The sequence below is a fragment of the Myiozetetes cayanensis genome, unplaced genomic scaffold (assembly GCF_022539395.1).
Source record: "Myiozetetes cayanensis isolate MyiCay16 unplaced genomic scaffold, myiCay2020 scf21, whole genome shotgun sequence".
Lineage (NCBI taxonomy): Eukaryota > Metazoa > Chordata > Aves > Passeriformes > Tyrannidae > Myiozetetes > Myiozetetes cayanensis.
Window position 1 is genome coordinate 11,725,567 of NW_026087423.1, and position 20,190 is coordinate 11,745,756.

General features: G+C 49.4%; 1 protein-coding gene across 7 annotated transcripts in view; it reads left to right on the top strand.

The window, feature by feature from the left end:
- Window positions 1–4,508: 4,508 nt before the first annotated feature.
- The window catches only part of ULK1 (unc-51 like autophagy activating kinase 1), an 89,400-nt gene continuing 73,718 nt past the window's right edge, over window positions 4,509–20,190 (top strand). For 2 of the 7 annotated variants that reach the window (XM_050318668.1, XM_050318670.1), the window contains exons 1-2: window positions 18,465–18,778; window positions 19,707–19,857. In XM_050318668.1, coding sequence (XP_050174625.1) covers window positions 18,627–18,778; window positions 19,707–19,857 — 303 coding nt within the window. In that variant the 5' untranslated portion in view covers window positions 18,465–18,626. Of the gene's footprint in view, window positions 4,649–18,207; window positions 18,381–18,464; window positions 18,779–19,167; window positions 19,503–19,650; window positions 19,858–20,190 lie in introns of those variants that run through there. The other 5 variants (XM_050318672.1, XM_050318673.1, XM_050318667.1 and 2 more) reach the window with 5 other exon arrangements.

Here is a 20,190-nt window from a genome sequence, read left to right on the forward strand (position 1 = left end):
CAGAAATGTCTCTGGCTGCCCTGCCAGGGACAGCTCCTAGGGGAGACCTGGCAGCAGGCAGTGTCACTGTGGGACCCAAGGCTGCCCAGAGCCCCTGGTGCCAGCCAGGGCTTTGCCCATGGGGCCAGGAGTAACACAAAGCCCCGTGGGGCACAATGGGAAAGGTAGAAGTGCACAGTTGCCTCCTGAGAGAAAAAAAAGGGGTCACCTTGAGTTTCCCTCTCTGCTATTTGCATTTTTAAATAGTCCCAAGCGTTCACAAGGTGCAGCTATTTTCAGGACGATGTGCTACAGTGTGATTTTATGGGTCATGAGTCAATGGAAACATCCCATTAAACCATTAAATATCCTTTAAGGAAAATACAAACCAAAAAAACTCAGGCATAGCAGCTCCCTCTGCTGAGTAAAGCTGCCTCTGGTGTTCCCACTGCACTGGTCCTGCTCCGCTCTGAGCAGCTCCCCACCCCACCTCTGCCTGCTGGGCCAAGCAGAGGCTGCCAGAGCTGTGGGAGATGGGCTGTTCCTTCAATTCACACCACTTTTCTTCCTCTCAAGTCATGAAGACACGATTTTCAGTCCTTAGGACTGAAGTGGAGTGACACTGCATAAATGTCAGCATGTTACAGGTTCCTCTTGGAGATGCAGCCAGGTAGGGGCACAGCATCCCAAGGAGGACACACTCTCTTTTTTATTCTCTCTTTTTTTTCCTTTGTATGTGTGTGGGTTTTGTTGTTGCTGATGTTGGGTTTGGTTTTTATTTTTTGGGGGGGATTTTGTTTGGTTTTGGTTGATTGGTTGGTTTTGTTTGTTTGTTTGGGTTTGTTCTTCTGCAAAAGAACTATCCAGAAGCTGCCCACGAGGGATCAGAGGAGGCAGGGATGTGGCTAACACAGCTTCCATGGCTTCTCCAGCCCAACCAAGGAGCCTGCTGAGGTGACAAGGACCGGTGGCTCTGCAGCTGACCTGATGTGGTCACCAATGGCTCCTCAAGCTAAATTAAGTTTATTTAGTGTGGGGGACTGTGATTTATAAATAAAGCCCGTGGAAAGGCTTTCAATGCACCCTTCTCTCCTTCACATTATGCATTTTGATGATCAGAAATGGAGCAGGAATCGAGGCACTGCTGCTGCTGGACAGCCCTCAGGGAGGATGGAGGAACGCTGCTGTCTCCTGGGGTGCAGCCTGGCTGCAGGTCCTGAATGTGGGGCTCTCTTTTTGCCTCTGGGATGCCTGCTTGGGAGAGGACAAACACCAGAGCTGGTTCCAGACTTGCCACCTTGATTTTTTTCCATGCCCTCTGCCAGGTGAGCCTGGTGTACGATGCTGATGCTGCCGTAAGCAGCTGAAGCAAAGCCCAGGGATGTTTTGTCCAGGAGAAAGGGTCTTGTCCTGGATCTCTGTGTCCCAGCAATTCCTGGGAAGGTGGTGCTGTGGATTGCTTTACTTGTTTGTCCCTGAAGTTCCTGGGCAAGGGGAGCTGACTGGCCTCTTGGGGCCAGAGCAGGCGAGGGGAGGGATGTAGGGCAGCCAAAAACAGGGTGTGTAGCTGAGTAATAGTCTATAAGAAGACCAGCTTGGGCTAAGAATAGGAGAGGGTAGGAAAGCTGGATGGTATGCAGAGGGTTTCTGTAGGCATGTGCTAGGGCTGTAAATGGGGGAGCACAGGGGCTGTCTCTGGAGTGTCTGCTGACCCTGTAGCACTAACAGAGCTCCTCTAAGACCTGCCAGGGCAGTTCCCTGTCCTCCACCCAAACTTCTGGTCCCTGGTTTAAAAAAACCCCTCTGGGATTTACGATTCTGTCAGCAGTGAAACCCTGACTCAGCACTGGGTTGCCCAGCTCCAGTGGACTTATTGCTCGGTGATCTGGGGGGTTTGTTTTGTTCTGTTTTGTTTGGGGTTTTTTTGTTGAGTGTTTTTTGTTTGTTTGGGATTTTTTGTTTATTAAGGGCTTTGACTTTGACTGCACGCCCAAACCAGTCAAGTAAATTGAGATACATGCCTGACTTTCACTGGGGCAGTGATCTGTCTGCTGTCTTTCAACAAGCCCAGTTTGGCAGGGGCAGAGCTGCACTGGCAACAGGACCACTCTGCTGCAGTGAGGACAGAACGTCACGAGCTTCCCAAGGAACTGTGTCAAGATTTACGGGCTGTGCTGCTCAAGATGTGGCAACTTGTCTTTGGGCTTCGTGTGAGGAAACGCAGATCCCGGGCAGAGGCATTTACCCTCCCAAATGTGCCAATCCAGGCTGAGCCAATGTGTTGTGCAGCTGGAAACTTCGGGAGCAAGAGGGTTTCTCACTCCAGGCCAGGCATGTGGTCTGTTCTTCTCTGTCAGAACAAGAGGAGAGTTTGGGGGGCAGCACAAGTGGCTTGTGGAATCCTGTTTATATGCAGAGTCCCTCCACTAAATTCCAAAGGGTAGAAATGTTCTGGTTTGCTTCCCACCCCATCTGTACTGCAGAAATAGCCAAGGCAGGAGGGCCCCTGACATGTTCTCCCTGTGAGCTAAGGCAGGGAGCTTGGTGGCCACAGGGCAACTCGGTGACAATGTCTTCTTCCTCTTTCCAGTCTGAGAAAATTGATGGTTGTTCTGGATTTGAAGCTGGGTTTGTCTGGGGAATAGAAAATTGTGATGTTGGGCCATCTTCATGTGGCAGTTGTCCATCATCAGCTCTCTTAAAGTACCATGGCCATCTCATGTCCTGCAACTCCTCTGCTCCTGGGGACTCGCCCTCCTACTCCAAATTTACTTGGGTGACAACTCCCCACTGCCTCAGCTCCTGTGTGCAGCCAGGCAGCAGTGCTGGGGGGTGGGTTTGCTTGTTTCCAAAGTTGCCAGGTAATGGAATAGCTGTGGCCAATGAGGGCTGGTTGTGACAGAGCCGTGCTCCTGCCTTGGAGCCTGTCTCTGAGCAGAGCTCACAGGGAGGGGTGCAACTCTTTGCTCCACTTATTTGCATCGCAGAGCTTGAGCTTATCTGAAATGTCATCGTTCCTTACTGCTCTGATTTCCTCAGTATGTAGAAGCAAAGGGCTCAGTGTTTTACAGCAATTATCTGCTTTCACCCTCCCTTTTACCACTGCTGTGTTCATCTTCCTTTTTCCTCATCTGCTGCCACGAAGTTCTCCCTTCCCACTGGGAAAATGCGCAGGTTGAGCTGGAGTTGGTCGTCTCTTATTAAAGAAGATCCTGAAGCTCTGCAGTGATTAGAGCTTCTGGTGTCTCTGTATGATGGGTGACCATCACCCATCAGAGGGCAGCATGACCTCAGCCAGGGTCATGTTTGGTCAATCTCCAATAGTCTGACCTGGGAATGTGCAGGTGAGAGAAAGCAGGTGTGGAATGACCTGGGAACATGTGTGGAAGGGAGATCTGTGTGATGGGATCTGACAGGTGTCTGTGGTGCTGCTTTAAAATATCTGTCCAGATGTGTCTGCTGGGCAGCAGCAGAGTTCCCAGGCGAGGAGACCATGAGGAAAAGTGGAGCAGTTTGGCTGGAACTCTGGATGTTCAAGTGTCTCTTTCTCCTGTGGTACCCCTGCAAACAAGTGAATTCCTGCTTTTCCAACCCCTGTGCCTCAGAGGGGTGCAGATGTTTGACTTCCCAGGGAGAAGAGAGTATTTCCAGTACTCAGCAAAAGGGGGCATGGCACTCCCACACCCAATCTCCTTCATATTCTCCCTTCTGTCACAGGGGGATATAAGAGGGGCACCATGAGTTCCTGTCACATGAGTGCAGATTGCAGTAGGTGTTCTCCAAAATCAGGACATGGATCCTGTTCTAGTCTCACTAAAAACAATGCCTTGTGTAGGCTGCTGAGTCCTCTACTGGAAGAGAGGGAGCAGCTCATTAGGAATGCACTTCCTTCATCTCAGTTGGCTCTGGAAGGCTTTCATGGTCATGTACAATCAGGATAAACAAGTGAGATCAGAAACCCTCCAAGCAAAAGCCATGCTTGGGCGAGCAGAGCTTGGCAGGGCCCATGCTATTCCTGCTTTACAAAGCACATGTCAGGCACTTGGCACCTCCTGCGCTTACAGGAATGAAGGAAGTCAGGTCCTTATTGGCCTCCATCCTCCTTCAGGGGCATGGATGGGCCCGAGCTCTCAAAGCTCGTGAGCCTGCCAGGGGAGCAAGCTCATGGCTGCCCCAGGGAGCCTGTCTGAACAGCTCTGGCAGCGTGCTGCCGAGGAGCCTGGCTGTTATCCTTCCCCCTTGGGTTACTCGAGGTAGCAGTGACGTAACGGGAGAACTTTGCTCCGCGTGCTCTGTCACGGCAGCTCATCTGTCAGGACATCTGCATCAGAGCTGCTGCTGTGTTTGTCATGCAGAGAGGGATGGCCCCAGTGCTGCTCCACTGTTTCTCGTTAGGAAAGTGAAACATGTTCCTGTGGGCGCTGCCAAAGGCAGTCTGTTGATTTGCTGTTGTCCACCCCACTGGGAGCCAGCGCAGGTGGCCTCGCCTCCCACGTTACCCTGAGCACAGGGGTTTGTGATTTGCCCATTTCTACCGGTCCCTTTGGCATGGGCAGGATGGAGTGGCTGTAGCTGTGTGAGCTGGCACCTCTGCAGGTCCTGAGCAAAGCCATTCAGGGGCAATGTCTCTCCTTGCATGAGTATCTGAAGACTGGTACGGGCTGAGTTGGTAAGTGCTTGCCAGGAGATGTTGATCCTTCAGCAATTCCTGTCCTCTTGAGGCCCAACAGGAGGCTGCCAAGAGAAATGGTCTTGACAAACACCTGAAGGGGCTGCTTTACCAGCTGGGAAGAAGCATCCCAAAGCACGGGAAGTGCTCTAATGCCATCCTGAGCCTTGCAAACACAGCCGAGGCGCTGAGTTTTAATCTGCCCCTGCTCCCTGCGTGCTCGCCCGTGCCTCTTTAAGGGTGAGCAAACAAACACCAGCCAGAGCTGTGTGCCTGCCCACGCTATCTCAGGTTTGTTTGGGCTGGGCTGGGCTGGGCAGGTGTGCCCAGGGGAGCTCCGGGGCTGTACCCCAGCGGCAGATAGCAGAGAGAAAGTGCCCTATTGTTCTCTGCCTGCACTCAGGGCTCTCACCTCGCTTGAACCCGGCTCTGGAGCGTGTTGGCAGAGATGGATGTGAAGAGCTCTGGTAAATGTTAAGAAATAATTCAAACAGGTACCTGTGAATATCCATCTTAGCACTGAACTTCTGAAGATGGGTATTTTGGGTGGCTGTTCCCAGCACTGCAGAAGAGCAGCCCTGTGCAGCTGCTGTGTCTGGCTGAGCCCATTGTTACGGGCAGAGCAGCAAAGACAGTGCTGCTATTGGATTTTCTCCTTCACTTCTTACCTCTTGAAGCCGTGATTGCAGGGCAGATTTAATTTGGGGTGTTTTTTTTTCATGCCAGAAAGTGAAATGCCTAGGTATTTGCAGTATTTAGTATTATTTAGTACTTGGCAAAACATGCTGGATTAAGGCAGGGAGAGCAGTGGGAGAAATATTAGAAGTTAATGCTAACCTTGCCTTTTGTAGTGATTGCAAGTTATGTCACTAGGGACTCATATTCCAAACAAGGAGACAAGCAGCCCCTTGTGATTGCTGGTGAAATCCAGGGCCAGAAGGGAGAGTGGAGCAGCAGCCAGCTGGGGAAACAGTGCCCTCACAGGTGCTCCTCAGCTTTAGTCCTTGTCCCAGTGCAAGTGCAGGTCCCTGCTCAAATAACCTCTTGTGGTGGGTGCTTGACTCAAGGCCTGTCTTCTGAATCCCTTCCTCTGTGCTCCCAAGCTTTGCTCCTTGGGCTGGCAGCCAGGCAATCAGGCCAATCAACCACCAAGACTGTTTGTTTTTCCACCGGGGGTGTGTAAATTGTGCTGTTGTTATCAGTGAAACCCAGGTCTGCTCACGGCCTTCTGGGCTCTGGGCTTTTTGAGGTTTGGGGGGGAGTTGCATGAGTTTCCACAGCACCAAACACAAGGTGACCACTGCTGTGGCCCTACCACAGCTCTGCTGTGGTAGGGCCACATCAGTGGTCACCTTGTGTTTGGATTTGTAGCAGGTGTGAAAGTGGTGGGACACAACTGCCTTTCCTCTGAAAATAAGGACAGGAAAATGCTGTTGTTTTGAAGGATGCTGTTTGTCTGGTTAAAGGTTTGCTCTGGTCAAGTGGGGATGTAACAAGGCTGGAGCAGTTCTGAAGAAGGTCCAGGTCTGGACCACCTGGATTTTTGCTCAGATCTGGAGCAAAAGATCTGTATCTTCTGGTGGTTGGTTCAGTTCTGCTCACAGTCCCATAAACAGAGGATTTACCCGTGGGAGACTCTGCCCTGTGCTGCTCTTCATGCTCAAAAAAAATCATCCTTGATCTACACCCTGATAAGATTCCAGGAACCAACTCATCCTGCCTTGATAATTCTGGTGCTCCAGCCCTGCACACCTGGGCACAGCCCTGGAGCAGCCTTTGCCTCTCCTGTGGGCTGGATTTGGCTCACACTCAGCCCTGTTGCTATTGCTTCTCCCATCCTAGCAAAAACCCACCTCAATCTGCTCGTGTGTGTGTGTGTGTGTGCATGCTGCAAGAGCCCTGCCAGGAACAAAGAGAAGTCCAAATATTTGTGTTGGGTTGTTACTCTTTCCGTTCAGGCGATAAATGACAAACTTCAGCAGAGCCTGCTGGTGCTGAGTGTGGGATTTCCACCGGGCTGGCTGCAGCTTCACAGACTCACCAAGATGAAACACCTACAATTAGCAGCTGGGGTTTTAACTGGAGGGAAAATGACTGAGAGTGATTGAAACGTAGCCTTAAAGAAACAAACAAACAAAAAACCTGAGAAAAATCACCAGCCCATCGCTGTGTCAAATGAGAAGTTATCTGGTCTTTCTGTGCAGTTTCATGCAGAGCAGCGTTTCCACTCTGAGCTCTGGAGCTCTGCTAGTGATTTCTGTCCCAGTGCCTGGGACACGAGCTGCCAGTCTGCACACAAATATTTTAGAGCTGCCTTCCTTTGGAAAGTTCCAAGCTTAAAGCCATGTGGAGGCCTGAGTTTCTTTGGGACTGAAGCTCTTTTTGGCTGAGCTGGTCGAGGGGATGAAGATGTTTGCTAACAAATTAATTCATGATCTTCAGATGTCTGTTTCTCAGCATTTGGGAAGCTGCTGTGCTTTGCTGTTTGGTAAACCCAGGAACAGGGTGGTGAGACAGCCCCCATCCCCCTTGGTCTCTTTGTCTATATTGCTTGAGATCTTCCATAATGCCCAGTGGTGCCAGCCTTCCCTGGGATCAGTCTGGACTGGGTAACTACCTGTGCCTGACAAATTCTGATTGCTTTCTCAAGTTGATTTGGTATTCCCTATTAGTCCCACCATGAGTTTTCTGGCTCAGAAGATTCTTATCAGGAATTCATTAGCCCTGGAACTTAAAGGATTGACTCTTCAGGCTTAAATACCACCTATAATTACCTTCCCTTTGTGCTGTACTTGGGTTGATACCTCTAGTGTTTCATTTTACACAGCAGACAGTACTAATATTATAACATCAAGTTAAATCACATCTACTTTGGGTAACTGAAAAGCTATTAAAAATGTCAAGAGCCTCAGAAAAAAAAACTAATGTCGGAGGTGGAACTCTTCCTGGCTTCCTTTTTTGTCCTGTTCATCACGCAGAGCAGAGACAAGAGGCACTGCCTGAGTCTGCTTCAGCTGCTCTCTGTATCTCCAGAAAGGATCCATTCTGGCAGTCTCTTTAAGCTCCCTCCTCCTTACTTAGGTCACTTCTGAGCACACATAAGAGCTGAGGAAGCTCCCAGTGGCCTGCTTCTCTAAGTGCTCTGTCGTGTTTTGCTTCTGGGCTCAGGCTGACACTTGAAAGTCGTGCCTAGTGGGGCTGTAATAATGCGTGTATTAAAATGGATGTATTCTAGGCAGAGAGCAGAAGGTGGGTAGGCACTATATTGTCCACATTAGAAATGTTTAAATTCAATTTATTAGCACGGCCTGACCCTAACCTTCACTGAGTGACACCTTTGAAGAGTGGGTGGCAAAGGGCTAAATTCTTTACTGCCCTTGGGTCTCCAGCCCTGGCAGTTGGTAGAGGTCAAGGGCACGAGGAGATAACTCTGCTAAACACATTTCTTTTTCAAGGTAAATGAAATACAGGTCTAAAACAAACCCTGTGCCAAGGCTATGTATGCATCACTGTCTATTTAAAAACAGTTGATTGATAACAGTTCTTGCAATCAGCACAGTGAGTTCTGCTGGAAATTTTCTGGAAGATACATGTACAGAGCAAACCTGTTACAGTGAAGTGTATGATAAGAGGATTTACTCTTCAATGAAGTTAGAGGGCAAAGAGGCCTTGATTTTTTTTGGATAACAAGGACAAGGAATAAAAACCCCAGATGTTATGTAAGGCAGCAATGTATAAGCTGGTCACTTTTTGTAGTTACAGAATAGGTCTAACACTGCCTTTAATCACTGCTCATTGTGAATCTGGAACCTTTTCATTACTTACGTTCTCCTGAAACTTTCCATCTCCCCTCCCCTGCTGGAGGCAATTAGGGCAGGAATTCTGGCAGCCTTTTCTGCCAGCCCAGTGGTTCTCCCTTCCCACTTGCAAGCTGTGAGGAGGGGCATTTGTATCGAAATAACCTGATGCTGGCAGGGCTGCCCAGGGCTTGGCTGGAGAATGAAGCCATGAATGGCAGGCTGAAGGCTGGAATGTGGGGTGCTGCTCAGCAGCTGCCAGCAGGGACGCTGGGATGCACAGTGATGCCTCCACCTGGCCCAGGACAGGCACAGGGACAGGCAGGACATTTCCTGTGTGAGGCAGAGCATGTGCCCCCTGGGTCACGAGGGAACTGGTTGAACGATTACACGGAGGACACTTGATTCGCTGGGTAACAGCAGATCCCCTGTGAGTCAGATAAGAGCACACTTATGCTGTTAAAATGGTGTAAATTTGCCCCAGGGCCTCGTTTGTGCGTGGTCTTTCTAACTGAATCCAACCACAAGCATTTCTCTGATCAAATTAGGCAGGTTGGTTGGCCGTGGGTGGGTCTGTGGGTGGCAGTTCTCATCCTCAGTGACAGTGCTGACTTGCAGTGCCTGATAATGTTTGTGTTTTCATTGTTCCTGGAATATTTTTCTTATATGTATTTCTTTAAGTGGGGCATCCTGTTCAGATATGGGGCACCTTCCCCTGAAGCTCGCTGCCAGAAAAGCTGAACCTCCCATCCTCAAGGACCTGTTCCTCCCAGCTCTCCATCCCCCAGGATGATCAGAGGGAATATGCAGGCATGGCAGGGAATGAGTGTGCACCTTTCTATGGCTGCTGCTACTCAGGTGCAGTGGCTTCTTCTTGTGTCAGAGTCACAGGGACAGCTCTTCTGTGCCTTACACAACACGCTGTGCTCACTCAGGTATCAGCAGGTTTCTTTTTTATCATGGCCTCCAGTTTCAGGTCCTGTGACACATTAAATGGGTGTCACAACGATTACACGTGTCTTTCAAGCTGATTGTGCTCCCGAGCATGTTGGCTGGCATCCCCCAGCTCCCCTCCTGCTGCGACTCAAGGTAATTAGAATTGTTTCATCTGGCTGAGTGAGGCTCCTGGCTCCTCTAGGGGTGGTGTTACAGTAAATTGAGAATGGTTGAGTAAGGCCTTAAAACACACAGCCTGGGGATGATGAAGGGCTTGGAGTTTTTCATGAAAGGTGCTACATTAGTTTAAAAGATTAAGACTGTTGACAGAAAAATCTGATTCTCGGTGCAAACCCTGAGATCTGAGGGAAGTTGTGCCAAGCACAAATCCCAGTCTTATAAACCACAGGATGCCATTAAAAATAAACAAATTTTCTTAAAACAAATAGGTCCAGTGTTCCTCTCTTTCCCCCTAGCTGCCATTTACACTCTATCCTTCTTCTGGCCTTTCTCCTCTTTATCCATCCTACATAGCTTCTGAAGGAGAAAATCTTGAGCATACAATCAGTACTGTTGGAATGATACAATATGTTATTTAAACCAAACTGACTGTGATGTTTTGGATGCAAAAATGTATTGCATTGCTCCCTAGACTTAGGTCTGTAGCATTATGTCTCTATAAGAGAGCTCAAACGGGCCATTAGGATCCCAGATATGGGAAGAGTCAGGCTGAGAATGAATGCCAAATTAAAAGAGCATCTTCTATCCCCTGTAAGGCCCAAGTGGACAAGCTCTCCAGTGCCAATTCCTTTGTGCTCCTCTGGAATTTACATGTCTGACCAGCAGGATCCCAGACTTTCCTTTGGCCTCTGTTACTGCAGTCGATCACTGGCCCCACAATATTTAATATATTTTATCCTCTCTACTCTGCAATTGCACTCACCCTGTTTTAAAGGGAACAGAGAGGTCTGTATGCATGACTTAATTTACCACCATGATTATGTTGTTGCTGATGCAGGGGTGCCCAGAGCTTCCCAGGAACTTCATGACAAAGCAGGGAGCACAAATACATCCAGGACTTTAGATATGTGTGTGCAGACCCCCCTTCCCTGCCCTGTCCATGGGGTCAGGCTACTCTTTTTTCCACTGTTAGGCAAGTGCATAACCTTTTGGCTGAAGGGGAGGCAGACAGCCCTGTTTACTGTATTTTATCTTGTGGTTCATTTATGGCTGACGTTCTGGTTTCCATGTATTTGTACTTTGTTTATTTGCACTAGAATGGAAGGGAACTGCAATTAAACACAAGCTGGTATTAATAGCTGGTTGCATGTGGTTATGCTTTCTGTAACTGTAAATGTTGCTATTCAAGCCTCGAAGCTGCAAAAAGTGTCCCATCCTAATTACATAACCCCAGCTGAGGTCCCTTGGGAACAAGTGAATGCATAAAACTCTTCCTGATGAGTTTCTCACAAGTCAGAAGGAGGATGTTGGTATCCTGCTTATTATGCCATGTTAATTTTAAAAGGCTCTTGTCAACCAATAACCCAATAACTTTTCTTCCCTCTGGGTTTTGTCAGGTTAATCCATGAGTCATGGAATATTTGACTATGAATTCATGAGTCATGGGAAAGCACCACAGCCCTCACAGTTCTGGATGATGTTGCTGTCCGGTCCTGCCAGGTCAGGTGTCTTCCCAATGCCTGGATGTGCATCCCAAATGCACCCTGCAACATTTTATAGTGTCAACAAAACCAAAATCCTCTACTGGGAAATATTAGTGTTAATCTGATTTATTAGCAGAACAATTCTCATGGCTCATTCCCAGCCCTGGGGGAGACCATTAGCGATGGACAGAGAATTCACAAGCCAGGGCCATCCTTCTTCCTCTTGCTTTAATTCAGACATTTGTTTTTATTAGTGAATGTGCCTCATTGCATTTGACAAGGGACAAATGGCAAGTGCTGAGCTGTGTACACTTCTGGTCTTTAATTGGACATAACCATCAGCACATTAGTTGGTGCCCAAATCAAAGTAGTGCAGAAATAATGATGAGAAATCAGGTCTTCAAAGACTTTGTCATTTACACAGATAAGGGAAAGGAAGAGACAGTCTAGGGGACTGAATGCCTAAATACTTCTCAAAAATGCATCTCTGACTTGTCTGGCAAGAAATCAACAACTACAGGCCTTCAGTCCCAAGAATGTTTCACCTAAATTGCATTTTGGGCAATTGCTCTGTGAATTCATAGAGCAGAGAGCTCAGGTGTGCCAAAAGAGAAGGAAATAAATAATTTTTAAAAATCAGATTAAAACCAACTTATTTCATTATCATCTTGTCCTTAGGTCTTCCTCTTTGCTGGGGTATAGATGTGGATGGGTCTGATATCTTAGCAGAGCAGTTGTTTTTATATATTTTTAAAATGGCTGCTGAAGCTTCTTATGCCTTGTCCTATCTCCTGTGGACATTCCTCGCTGTTGCAGCTGTTATTTGCAGGTCTGTAAATAAAGGAAGCTATCATTTCTGCCCAGGCTTTCCATGGGGTGAGTAAGGCCTTGGCTGGACCAATGCCTACGTGAAATTGTCTATGCTAGTGGCCAGCTTGAAAGCATAGACACCTCCAAGCCAGTTAGTCATAAAGAGGAAAGTTTCATTAACAGTCCCTTCCCAAGGCAAAGCTGAAGCTTGCTGGAAGCAGCTGGGAATCCCAAGTGAGCTGGTCCCAGGAGTAGGGTGCTCCTGGCTGTGCCTTCCCTCCCCATGGGCACCAGTGCTGAGGCACCAAATCCCAGAAAGAGCCCAGCTTAAAGCCATGTTTAAGTTGTTGCATGTCTTGGACTTCCCAGGTCCATGACAGAGAGGAAGAAGGGAGTGTTTCTATAATCCTGCAGGCTTCTGTGGCTCTTTGCTGTAATCCAGCAGTGAAAGAGTGTTAAACCTGCTCTCTAAGTGGCAGGTTTTAGAGCAGGAAAAACAACAAAGGCCTCTGATTCACAACAGGACAGGTATAGGCTTCTCTGGGAAGTCACTGCTGACTTCTAATATTTTAGATTTCATTGGTGATTTTTGTCTTAAGGCTGCTTTTAAGAAGGTCAAAGACACCTGAGGTGATAATGTGACTTCACTGGCAACCTAGACTGCTTTAGAAATACTTTACTGGGCTGAAAGGTTCTTTCTGATGATGAACTTTAGCTCTCTCCTGGAGAAGATGGTCCTTAAACCTGGAGCCTTACCCTGTCATGCCCCCTCCTCATCCATCCCACCATAGCCATGCCCTCTCTGGAAAGAAGCCCAGGTGGAAAGCTGAGCAACCTCCTTCTGGCCTCCTAAACTATCACTCCATAGATGTGAAGGAAAAGGGACACGATACTCTTCCTCATGCCACGAGGTGAGGGGTTATTTTTAACGCAGAGGTCTCCAAAGCAAGGGCTGGTGCCAAAGCACGTTGGAGCTGCTGCAGAGGATCCTGTTGACTTGAATGGATGTTGGTGGGGATCCCAGAGCACAAAAGTGAGGCCTGAACAAACCCTGGCTTTTCCAGGACTGCTGTGAGGGGCCCCATGGATGGCACAGACCAAAGGGTGTGTGCAGCTGTGCAGGGAGCCTGAGGGTGCTGAGCGTGGGTCTGATCCCAGCTGGGGCAGAGATGACATCTTGTGAGGAACTGCACAGTGATACCTGCTGATTTATGGACAAGCAGTACTTGTTCTGGCAAAAAAATAGCTTCCAATTAGCCTGAAAACAGACTGCTCTGGGTGGAGGATTTGCAGACTCTGACTTATTTATTGGCAAACCTCATTTTAATATAATCAGCTGCTTGACAGGCAGGTTAGGTAATGATCCTTGATGTGAGTGCTAACAGATTTGAACACCAAGTACAACCTTTAGTGCCCAGAGCCCTCTGCCAGTAGCAGAAACACATTTGGTATTAAAATGCCACAGGAACCCAGGAAGCCCCTTGCCAGAGCACCTTGCTGAGTACATTAAAACGCTGCCTCCAATAACTCATAATATCTGTTCAGTAAGCTGGTGTGTACGTGTGGGGAGGGGGGTAATAAAACAACTCAGACCTGGCCTGCCAGGATAATTTAGTGGCTAGTTAAATCTCTCAATGCTATTAATCAATGAAGTGTCCCACAGCATAAATAAATCCCGAATGTAACATGACAGGGCCATGGAAGCGCATGGGAAGCGGTTCTTCCTCTGCTGGGTGTGATGTTGAGTGCCACGCTGCTCCAGCAGCTGGGATTTGAATAACCTCAGGGCTCTAATACTTCAAACCTTCAGGCTTTCCAGCCGTGTTATCCCATGTTTAGATGCCACCTAAGCGTCTTCCACTCCGCTGTTCGTGCGACACGGGGAGCAGCTGGCTGTGAAAGCTGGAGCAGATTGTAAACTCCACCACTTAATCCAGTGTCTCGTTTCACTGATCAAGAGCTGATGTTGCGAGTGGAGGATCACTCCCTTCCTAAGATAAAAGCATTTTAGCAGAGTTGGAACGTTGTTTCTGCAGATCCCTGGTGAGGTATGAACAAATGCTCTTGACACAACTTATACTGCTGCTGTAAACTTACAGGTGCTTTCAGGACTCCAAATTAATCTACTCATTCAGCCTCTCCAGGAATGCAACACAACAATGCTGTGTTCAAAATTCTCCTTTCCTGGTGAATTTGGGGCAATTCTACTGTAATCTGTGTCTTACCCTTACTGTATTGAGTCAGAACCCAACCTACCAGCAGACATCAGAAATGGGTATGATGAAATGATGTAATTTTAATTTTCCATTTGATTCAGCTCGTAGCTTCCCTTCTATTCATTAATGCCAGGCTAATATTTACTTTTATGACTTAGATATTTGTAGACCTTCCACATATTTCTTCCCCCAAACTGATTTTCAGCCAAGCACTGCATATTCAGTACCTTCACTCCTTCCTGATGAATCTGGCAAAAATCCCAGCTTTCAGGTTAGTGTTGGCTCTGCCCAGATACTGGCAATTACCCTCAGCTATTGGGAGGCTTGTGGAAAGCGGATGTGTAACTGCCTTAACATGTCTGAATTTGCATCAGATATTGAATCCACACAACTGCAGTGTCTGCTTTTCATCCGGATGTATTCTGAAACTCAAGCTCTGATCTTTCCTCCTGCGCTACTCTGTCCATCTTTTTTGGCATCTGCTGCTGTGAAGAAGATTAATTACCCAGCAGCAGCACTACCTAGGACTAAGCTACAGCCTATGTTAAAGCTCATCTTCAGGCTTGGTGCTCATTTCACATAAAGAGGAGACATGGGACCAATTATAACGTGTTCAATCACATCTTGCTCATGTGCCTAAGCCTCATGGTCTGGCATTTCCCTTCCTCCAGAAACGCTGATTTTTTTTTTTTGTCCTGGTCTTCAGGACCGTCTGTGTCCGTGAGGCAAGTGCTGTAACAAAGAGATTACACAGGAGGGCCTCGGAAACTCTGTCTGCATCGAGCAGAACTTTGATTTCAAAAGAGAAATATCCAGCATAGGGAAAGAACTTGTTCTTTGTGATTGCATCTGGCCAAGGATTCCCCCCATGCCTTCCAGACACAGTGGCTCAGCTTCAGGGATGGCTGCTGATCTCTCATTGGGCAGTGCGGGGAGCACCGGGATGGAGTTGCTGAACTAGAAAAGCAAAGACATTCAGGATCTTGGGAAAGGTGGCTGCCAGGCCCACAGTGGATGCTTGTACTGAGAAGATGGAACTGTCTAGAAAAGCATCAAGAAACGTGTCCCGCATCTGTCACGGATTCTCTGGGGTGTGACAGCTCAGGTCTCGGCTGTACAGGAGCACATGTGAAACGTCACTGGTCATACCAGGTACAGGCAAAGGGGCACATCTTGCTCTTTGGGTGTATCAGGTGGAACTGAAGTCTCCCATAAGTGTGCCCAGAAGCTCTGGTGCCTGCAGCAAAGCACACACAGCAGCAGGCAGCTGAGCAGGCACCAGCTCTCCACAGCATCCATCTGGCTTCCAAGTTAAACTTTCGCAGTCCAAAATGGAGCCTGTGCTGCTCCAGGCTCCTCCTAAAAGAGTTAACTTGTTCAAAAGTTGTACCTACATGAGCTTCAGACACACCCTGAGCTACTGGTTAGGTACGTGCATAATTTATTCCATAGGTTGGACTGTAATGAGAACAGTTTAGCCCCAGATGGAAATCTTTATTCTGTCTTTATTATAAATCTATACTCTGAGTTTGCCTGGTCTTGCATAATTCCCTCATATTTCTGTAGCTTTAACCAATTCCCCAGCTCAGAGATAATTACATTGTGCCTCTGCAGCCCAGAGGTAAGGATGGCACTGTGAGCTTACAGGAGATAGAAACAGCAATATTTATGACTCCTGATTAAAACATGGTATTGGAAAAAAGTATCATTTGAGTCATCAGGATATCAGCTGGCCATTGCTTTCCTTCACATTTGAATTAGAAAAAAGAACAAAGTTGCATTAAATTAAAAAGATAATTTCAAGACAACATTCAAAGGTTTCCCACAGTGGGCGTATGCTTATATTTTTCTCCACCCATCATAAATCTCAGCAGTAGATCTTTCCCCGCTCATATTTTGCATTAGTAAATTGAACTCTATACTCTGTCCCCTCGAAGATTAATGCCTCCGTCTAAGGAAGTAGTTGAATACGTGCTGGCGGTAGTGCTTTCATCATTAGCAAATGGGAGACTGTGGGAGGAGAGCAGAATTTGCATGTGTTGGATGTTGGCCTAAACATACTCAAACTGAATTCTGGACATCAGGGAAGAATTGATAGGGCATAAGCATTTAATCGGGAAACCGCAGAAAAAAAATATTTGAGGAATCCTACTTTTAATTAAAAAGCTTTTCATCCCTCTTTGTTCCAACATGAACAAATGTGTCTGCAGAGTGCACTCCAAACATCTCAAACCCATATTTGCTGTGAAGTGTGTTACGTTTTATTAGTGATCCTGGGGGAAGTTTTTAAATCTCTGTAAAAGTTCAAAATATTTCCACTACCCTATTTTTTGAAGACACATTTGAGAGGCACTTAAATGCTACAAATGTTAAACGAGTAGTTCAAAGTAAGCGTGGTGCCTCGTGTGTGCCCATGACATCCAGTACAACTCGGTCCTGATCCTTGTGCAGACCTCCAAGTTCCTTCATAGTTCTTGTGCTACCTTGGAGCTCCATTTATTCACTAGAAACCTAGCCAGTGAACCTGCTTCAAACAAACCCAGTTTGCCTACAATCAAAGTGAAATATCAGCAGAGAGGAGGTTGGTCGACTTTGGCACCTGGCTCTGTAGACAGCTGCGTGCAGGAAGATACCTTAGGACCCACTTTTAATCAAATCTAAGTTACGGTAAACTTTTTTCTTTTTCCACAACCAGCAGCACGTGAAGGAACAAAATGAGCACACACTGTACAGAACAAAGGCCATTCATCGCTGGGATATTTTGGCCTCTAATTGAACAGCAGTCACATCGACTTCCTCCTTCGCCCAGTTCTGGGACTGAGTGTCTTTGCTGTGCTGGGGAAGGAAGGGCAGAAACACCTGTGGGCACTGCAGATTTTACCACAGTCCTTGCAAGAGTGCACTTGCTAACCAGGGTGCTCTGGCTGCTTTCCAGCCAAGGCAGATACAAGATTTTGCCTGCCTAGAAATCTTCTGAGAAGTTTCAGAACATTTTCTTCACTTCCTGCCTCGAACTTTTGCAACTATTACCTTCTGCATTAGAGACGGTGCCTTTTAACAACTGGTAAAATTAAATCCTGTGTCTGGCATTTGCCAAGTAGCTTGATATTTTTTGGAAGTTTGATGATGTTTGACATTTTTACCTGTGTCTGTGTTAGTTTTTTAATTATCCCCTTGTGATCATTGACAAATGCCTGAAACTGTAGATGTGGAGGACACAGGCCTAGAAGAGTGAAAGAAAATAAGTAGCTAAGCATATTATATTTTTTTAAAAAGCAATTTTTGAATTCATTTCTGCTGAAATCCCAGAAGTGCTCTAGTCTTGTTTCAGTTTGAAGGCTACTTCAGCAGATAGAATCATCAGACTCCCATTGAAGAATATCCTTATGACTTTTACAGCTCCCACAAAGCACCAAATAACCATTGGGATTTGAGACACCAATTACTGCCAGTCAGGCACTGGTACTTTTATAGTGGCCTTTAGTTTACTCTGCTATCTTTCCACCAAAATTTGAAGCAGAGGAAGGTACCTGAACGTGAGTTACACAGGAACCAAGGGCAGTAGACCAGAGGCCAGACATCTTATCAGTCAGCCACGGCCTTTGCGTAGATAACACGGCCTGACGCTGTGAAGTGCTGCTTGTTCCTAATTTTTGCCGAGAACGGTGATAGCGGGAGGCACTCGGCGTCACGACACCGAGCACCCTCTGTGCTGGGTGACTGCGGAGCCGCTGCCATCGCACGGGCAGTGCATGTTTGGTGTTGTGGTGCTGACACAGGTCAGTACGCCGGTCGATACCGAGCAGTTGTGTAAAAAACAAAACAAACTCCAGGCTGAGTGTGCGAGCAGGGGTGCTGCCTATGAGGCACGTTGTTTTCTCCGCAGCTGGAATGTGATGTTCTGCTTCGGATGCCGTGATAAGTGTACAGATGGAGCGACTGCACAAGTGCTCTGGGTACCGCCAGGGCTGGTGGGTTTGGGCAGCCTGGAGCAGAGGATGGGGGAAATACATGAGAGGTTCTTGTGGCAGTGACCTGTAAGCCCACACCTACAGGGCAGAGCTTGTGCACTGCACGGCAAGAGACTGGGGACAGTCAAACCGCACACCAGGCTCAGGCCAGAAAAGGTTTCTTATCGCAGCAGTGGTTCCATGCTGAGCTCTGGAGCTCGATGGGAAGGGTTCCTCAGAGGACAGCTCCATGGAGGCACCCTCAGGCACTCTGGAAGCCTGGTTTGCTCCCCACGGACGAGCCGTGATCCCCCAGCATGGGAGCATGTGGAGAGGGGCCAGAGCCTGTGGAGGAGGAGGTGGGCGATGCTGGGGGAGAAGAGGGAGCGGTGGGACTGGAGCCCATCTGGACCCTTCAACAGCTCCTGGGGTGAACTTTTAACACTTCACCCAGATGAACGTTTCTTTAGTTGTTGGAAGCATCACTTGGTCTGGAGGAGAGGGAGGGGAGAACTTATCGTGGTCTACAACTTGGCCATGAAGGGAAGCGGAGGGGCAGGCACTGATCTCTTCTCTCTGGTGCCCAGTGACAGGACACGGAGGGGATGGCCTCAAGCTGTGTCAGGGAGGTTTGGCTTGGCTCTAAGGACAAGGACGTTCCCCCAGAGGGTGAACAGGCACTGAACAGGCTCCCTGGAGCAGTGGTACCAACACCAAGCCCGACAGAGCTTGAGAAGCCTTTGCTCCACGCTCTCAGGTACACGGTGGGGGATGCCCCGTGCAGGGGCAGGGTCTGACTTTGACGATCCCTCCCAACTCCGCAGTGATTCTGTGACTCCGCAAAGGCTGAGCGGTTGGCAGGAGCCCCCCCAGCCCCGTGCCGGGCCGGGGCTCGGCGGGGCCGCGGCGCTGACTCAGGCGGGCGGCAGGCGGCGCCTTTAAATGTGCCGGGCCCGGCCGCTCCGCCTCAGGAGCCGCCACCGCCGCGCTGCCCTCCCCGCCGCCTCCCCCGCCGCGCACCGCGCCTGCGCCGCCCGGCACGACCCGCTCTGTCCGCTCCGCTCCGTGCGGGCCCGGCCCGAGCGAGCGGCGCGACCCGCGGGGCGACCCCGGTACCGGCACCGACCGCGGCATCGACAGCACCGGCAGTACCGATAGCACCGACAGTACCGGCAGCCGGGCCGCCCTTAAGGTGGAGCGCGCTTAAGGTGGAGCGCTGCCGCGAGGCGGACCGGGCGTTAAGGTGGAGCGCGCTTAAGGTGGACTCTCGGCGAAGCCGCGCCTGCCGGCGGGGGGGCCGAGGCTCGGCATGGGGAGCCCCGCCTGAAGCGGGGCCCGAGGAGCCGCGCCGGGCCGGCCAGAGGAGGAGGAGGAGGAGATGGGGGAGGCCCGCCGCTGAGGAGCCAGCTTCGCCCCGGCCGCTGACAATGCCCGGCTCCCGGCCGCTCGGCAGGAAGAGGCAGCCCATGGACGAGGGCGAGGTGGGGAGCGCAGCCCGGCGCGGAGCCGGCGGGAGCGGGGCTGCTCCGGCTGCCGGCCGCTCCTTAGGGGGGGGGTGGTGTGTGCGGGGGTGTTGGCAGGGTTTGCCCCGTCGCGTTTGGATTGGGAGAGGTTTAATTTTCTTTAAAGGCAGCTCCTTCATCACCGCCATCCTCCTCCTCCTCCTCCTCCTCGTCCCTTTGCAGCTCTGAAGCCGCCCCGGCCGCAGCGTCCCCGCCGGCCCCCGGGACCCCCCGGCGCAGCGCCATGGAGGCGGTGGGAAAGTTTGAGTTCAGCAGGAAGGACCTGATCGGGCACGGAGCCTTCGCCGTCGTCTTCAAAGGCAGGCACAAAGAGGTGAGAATACCGGCTCATTTATTTATTTATTTATTTATTTATTTATGTTTGTTTATTTATTTATTTTCTGGTCTGGGCCGAGCTGGGCAGCGCGTCCCGGTCACCCCGTCCCCGTCGCTGTTTCCAGCCTGGGCATCACCCCGGGCTCGGGGCAGCCCTGGCGATGGCAGACGTGTTGTTTGTTGTTATTTATTGTTGTTCTCTTCGGAGTTTTCTGTGGGAGCAGGCGTGTGTCCCGGCAGGTGGCTTCACCTTGGGGCTGGGAGGCCGGCAGCTGCCTGGGGGTTGTCCACAGACCCCCCCAAAACCCACCCTCACCTCCAAAATAAAGGG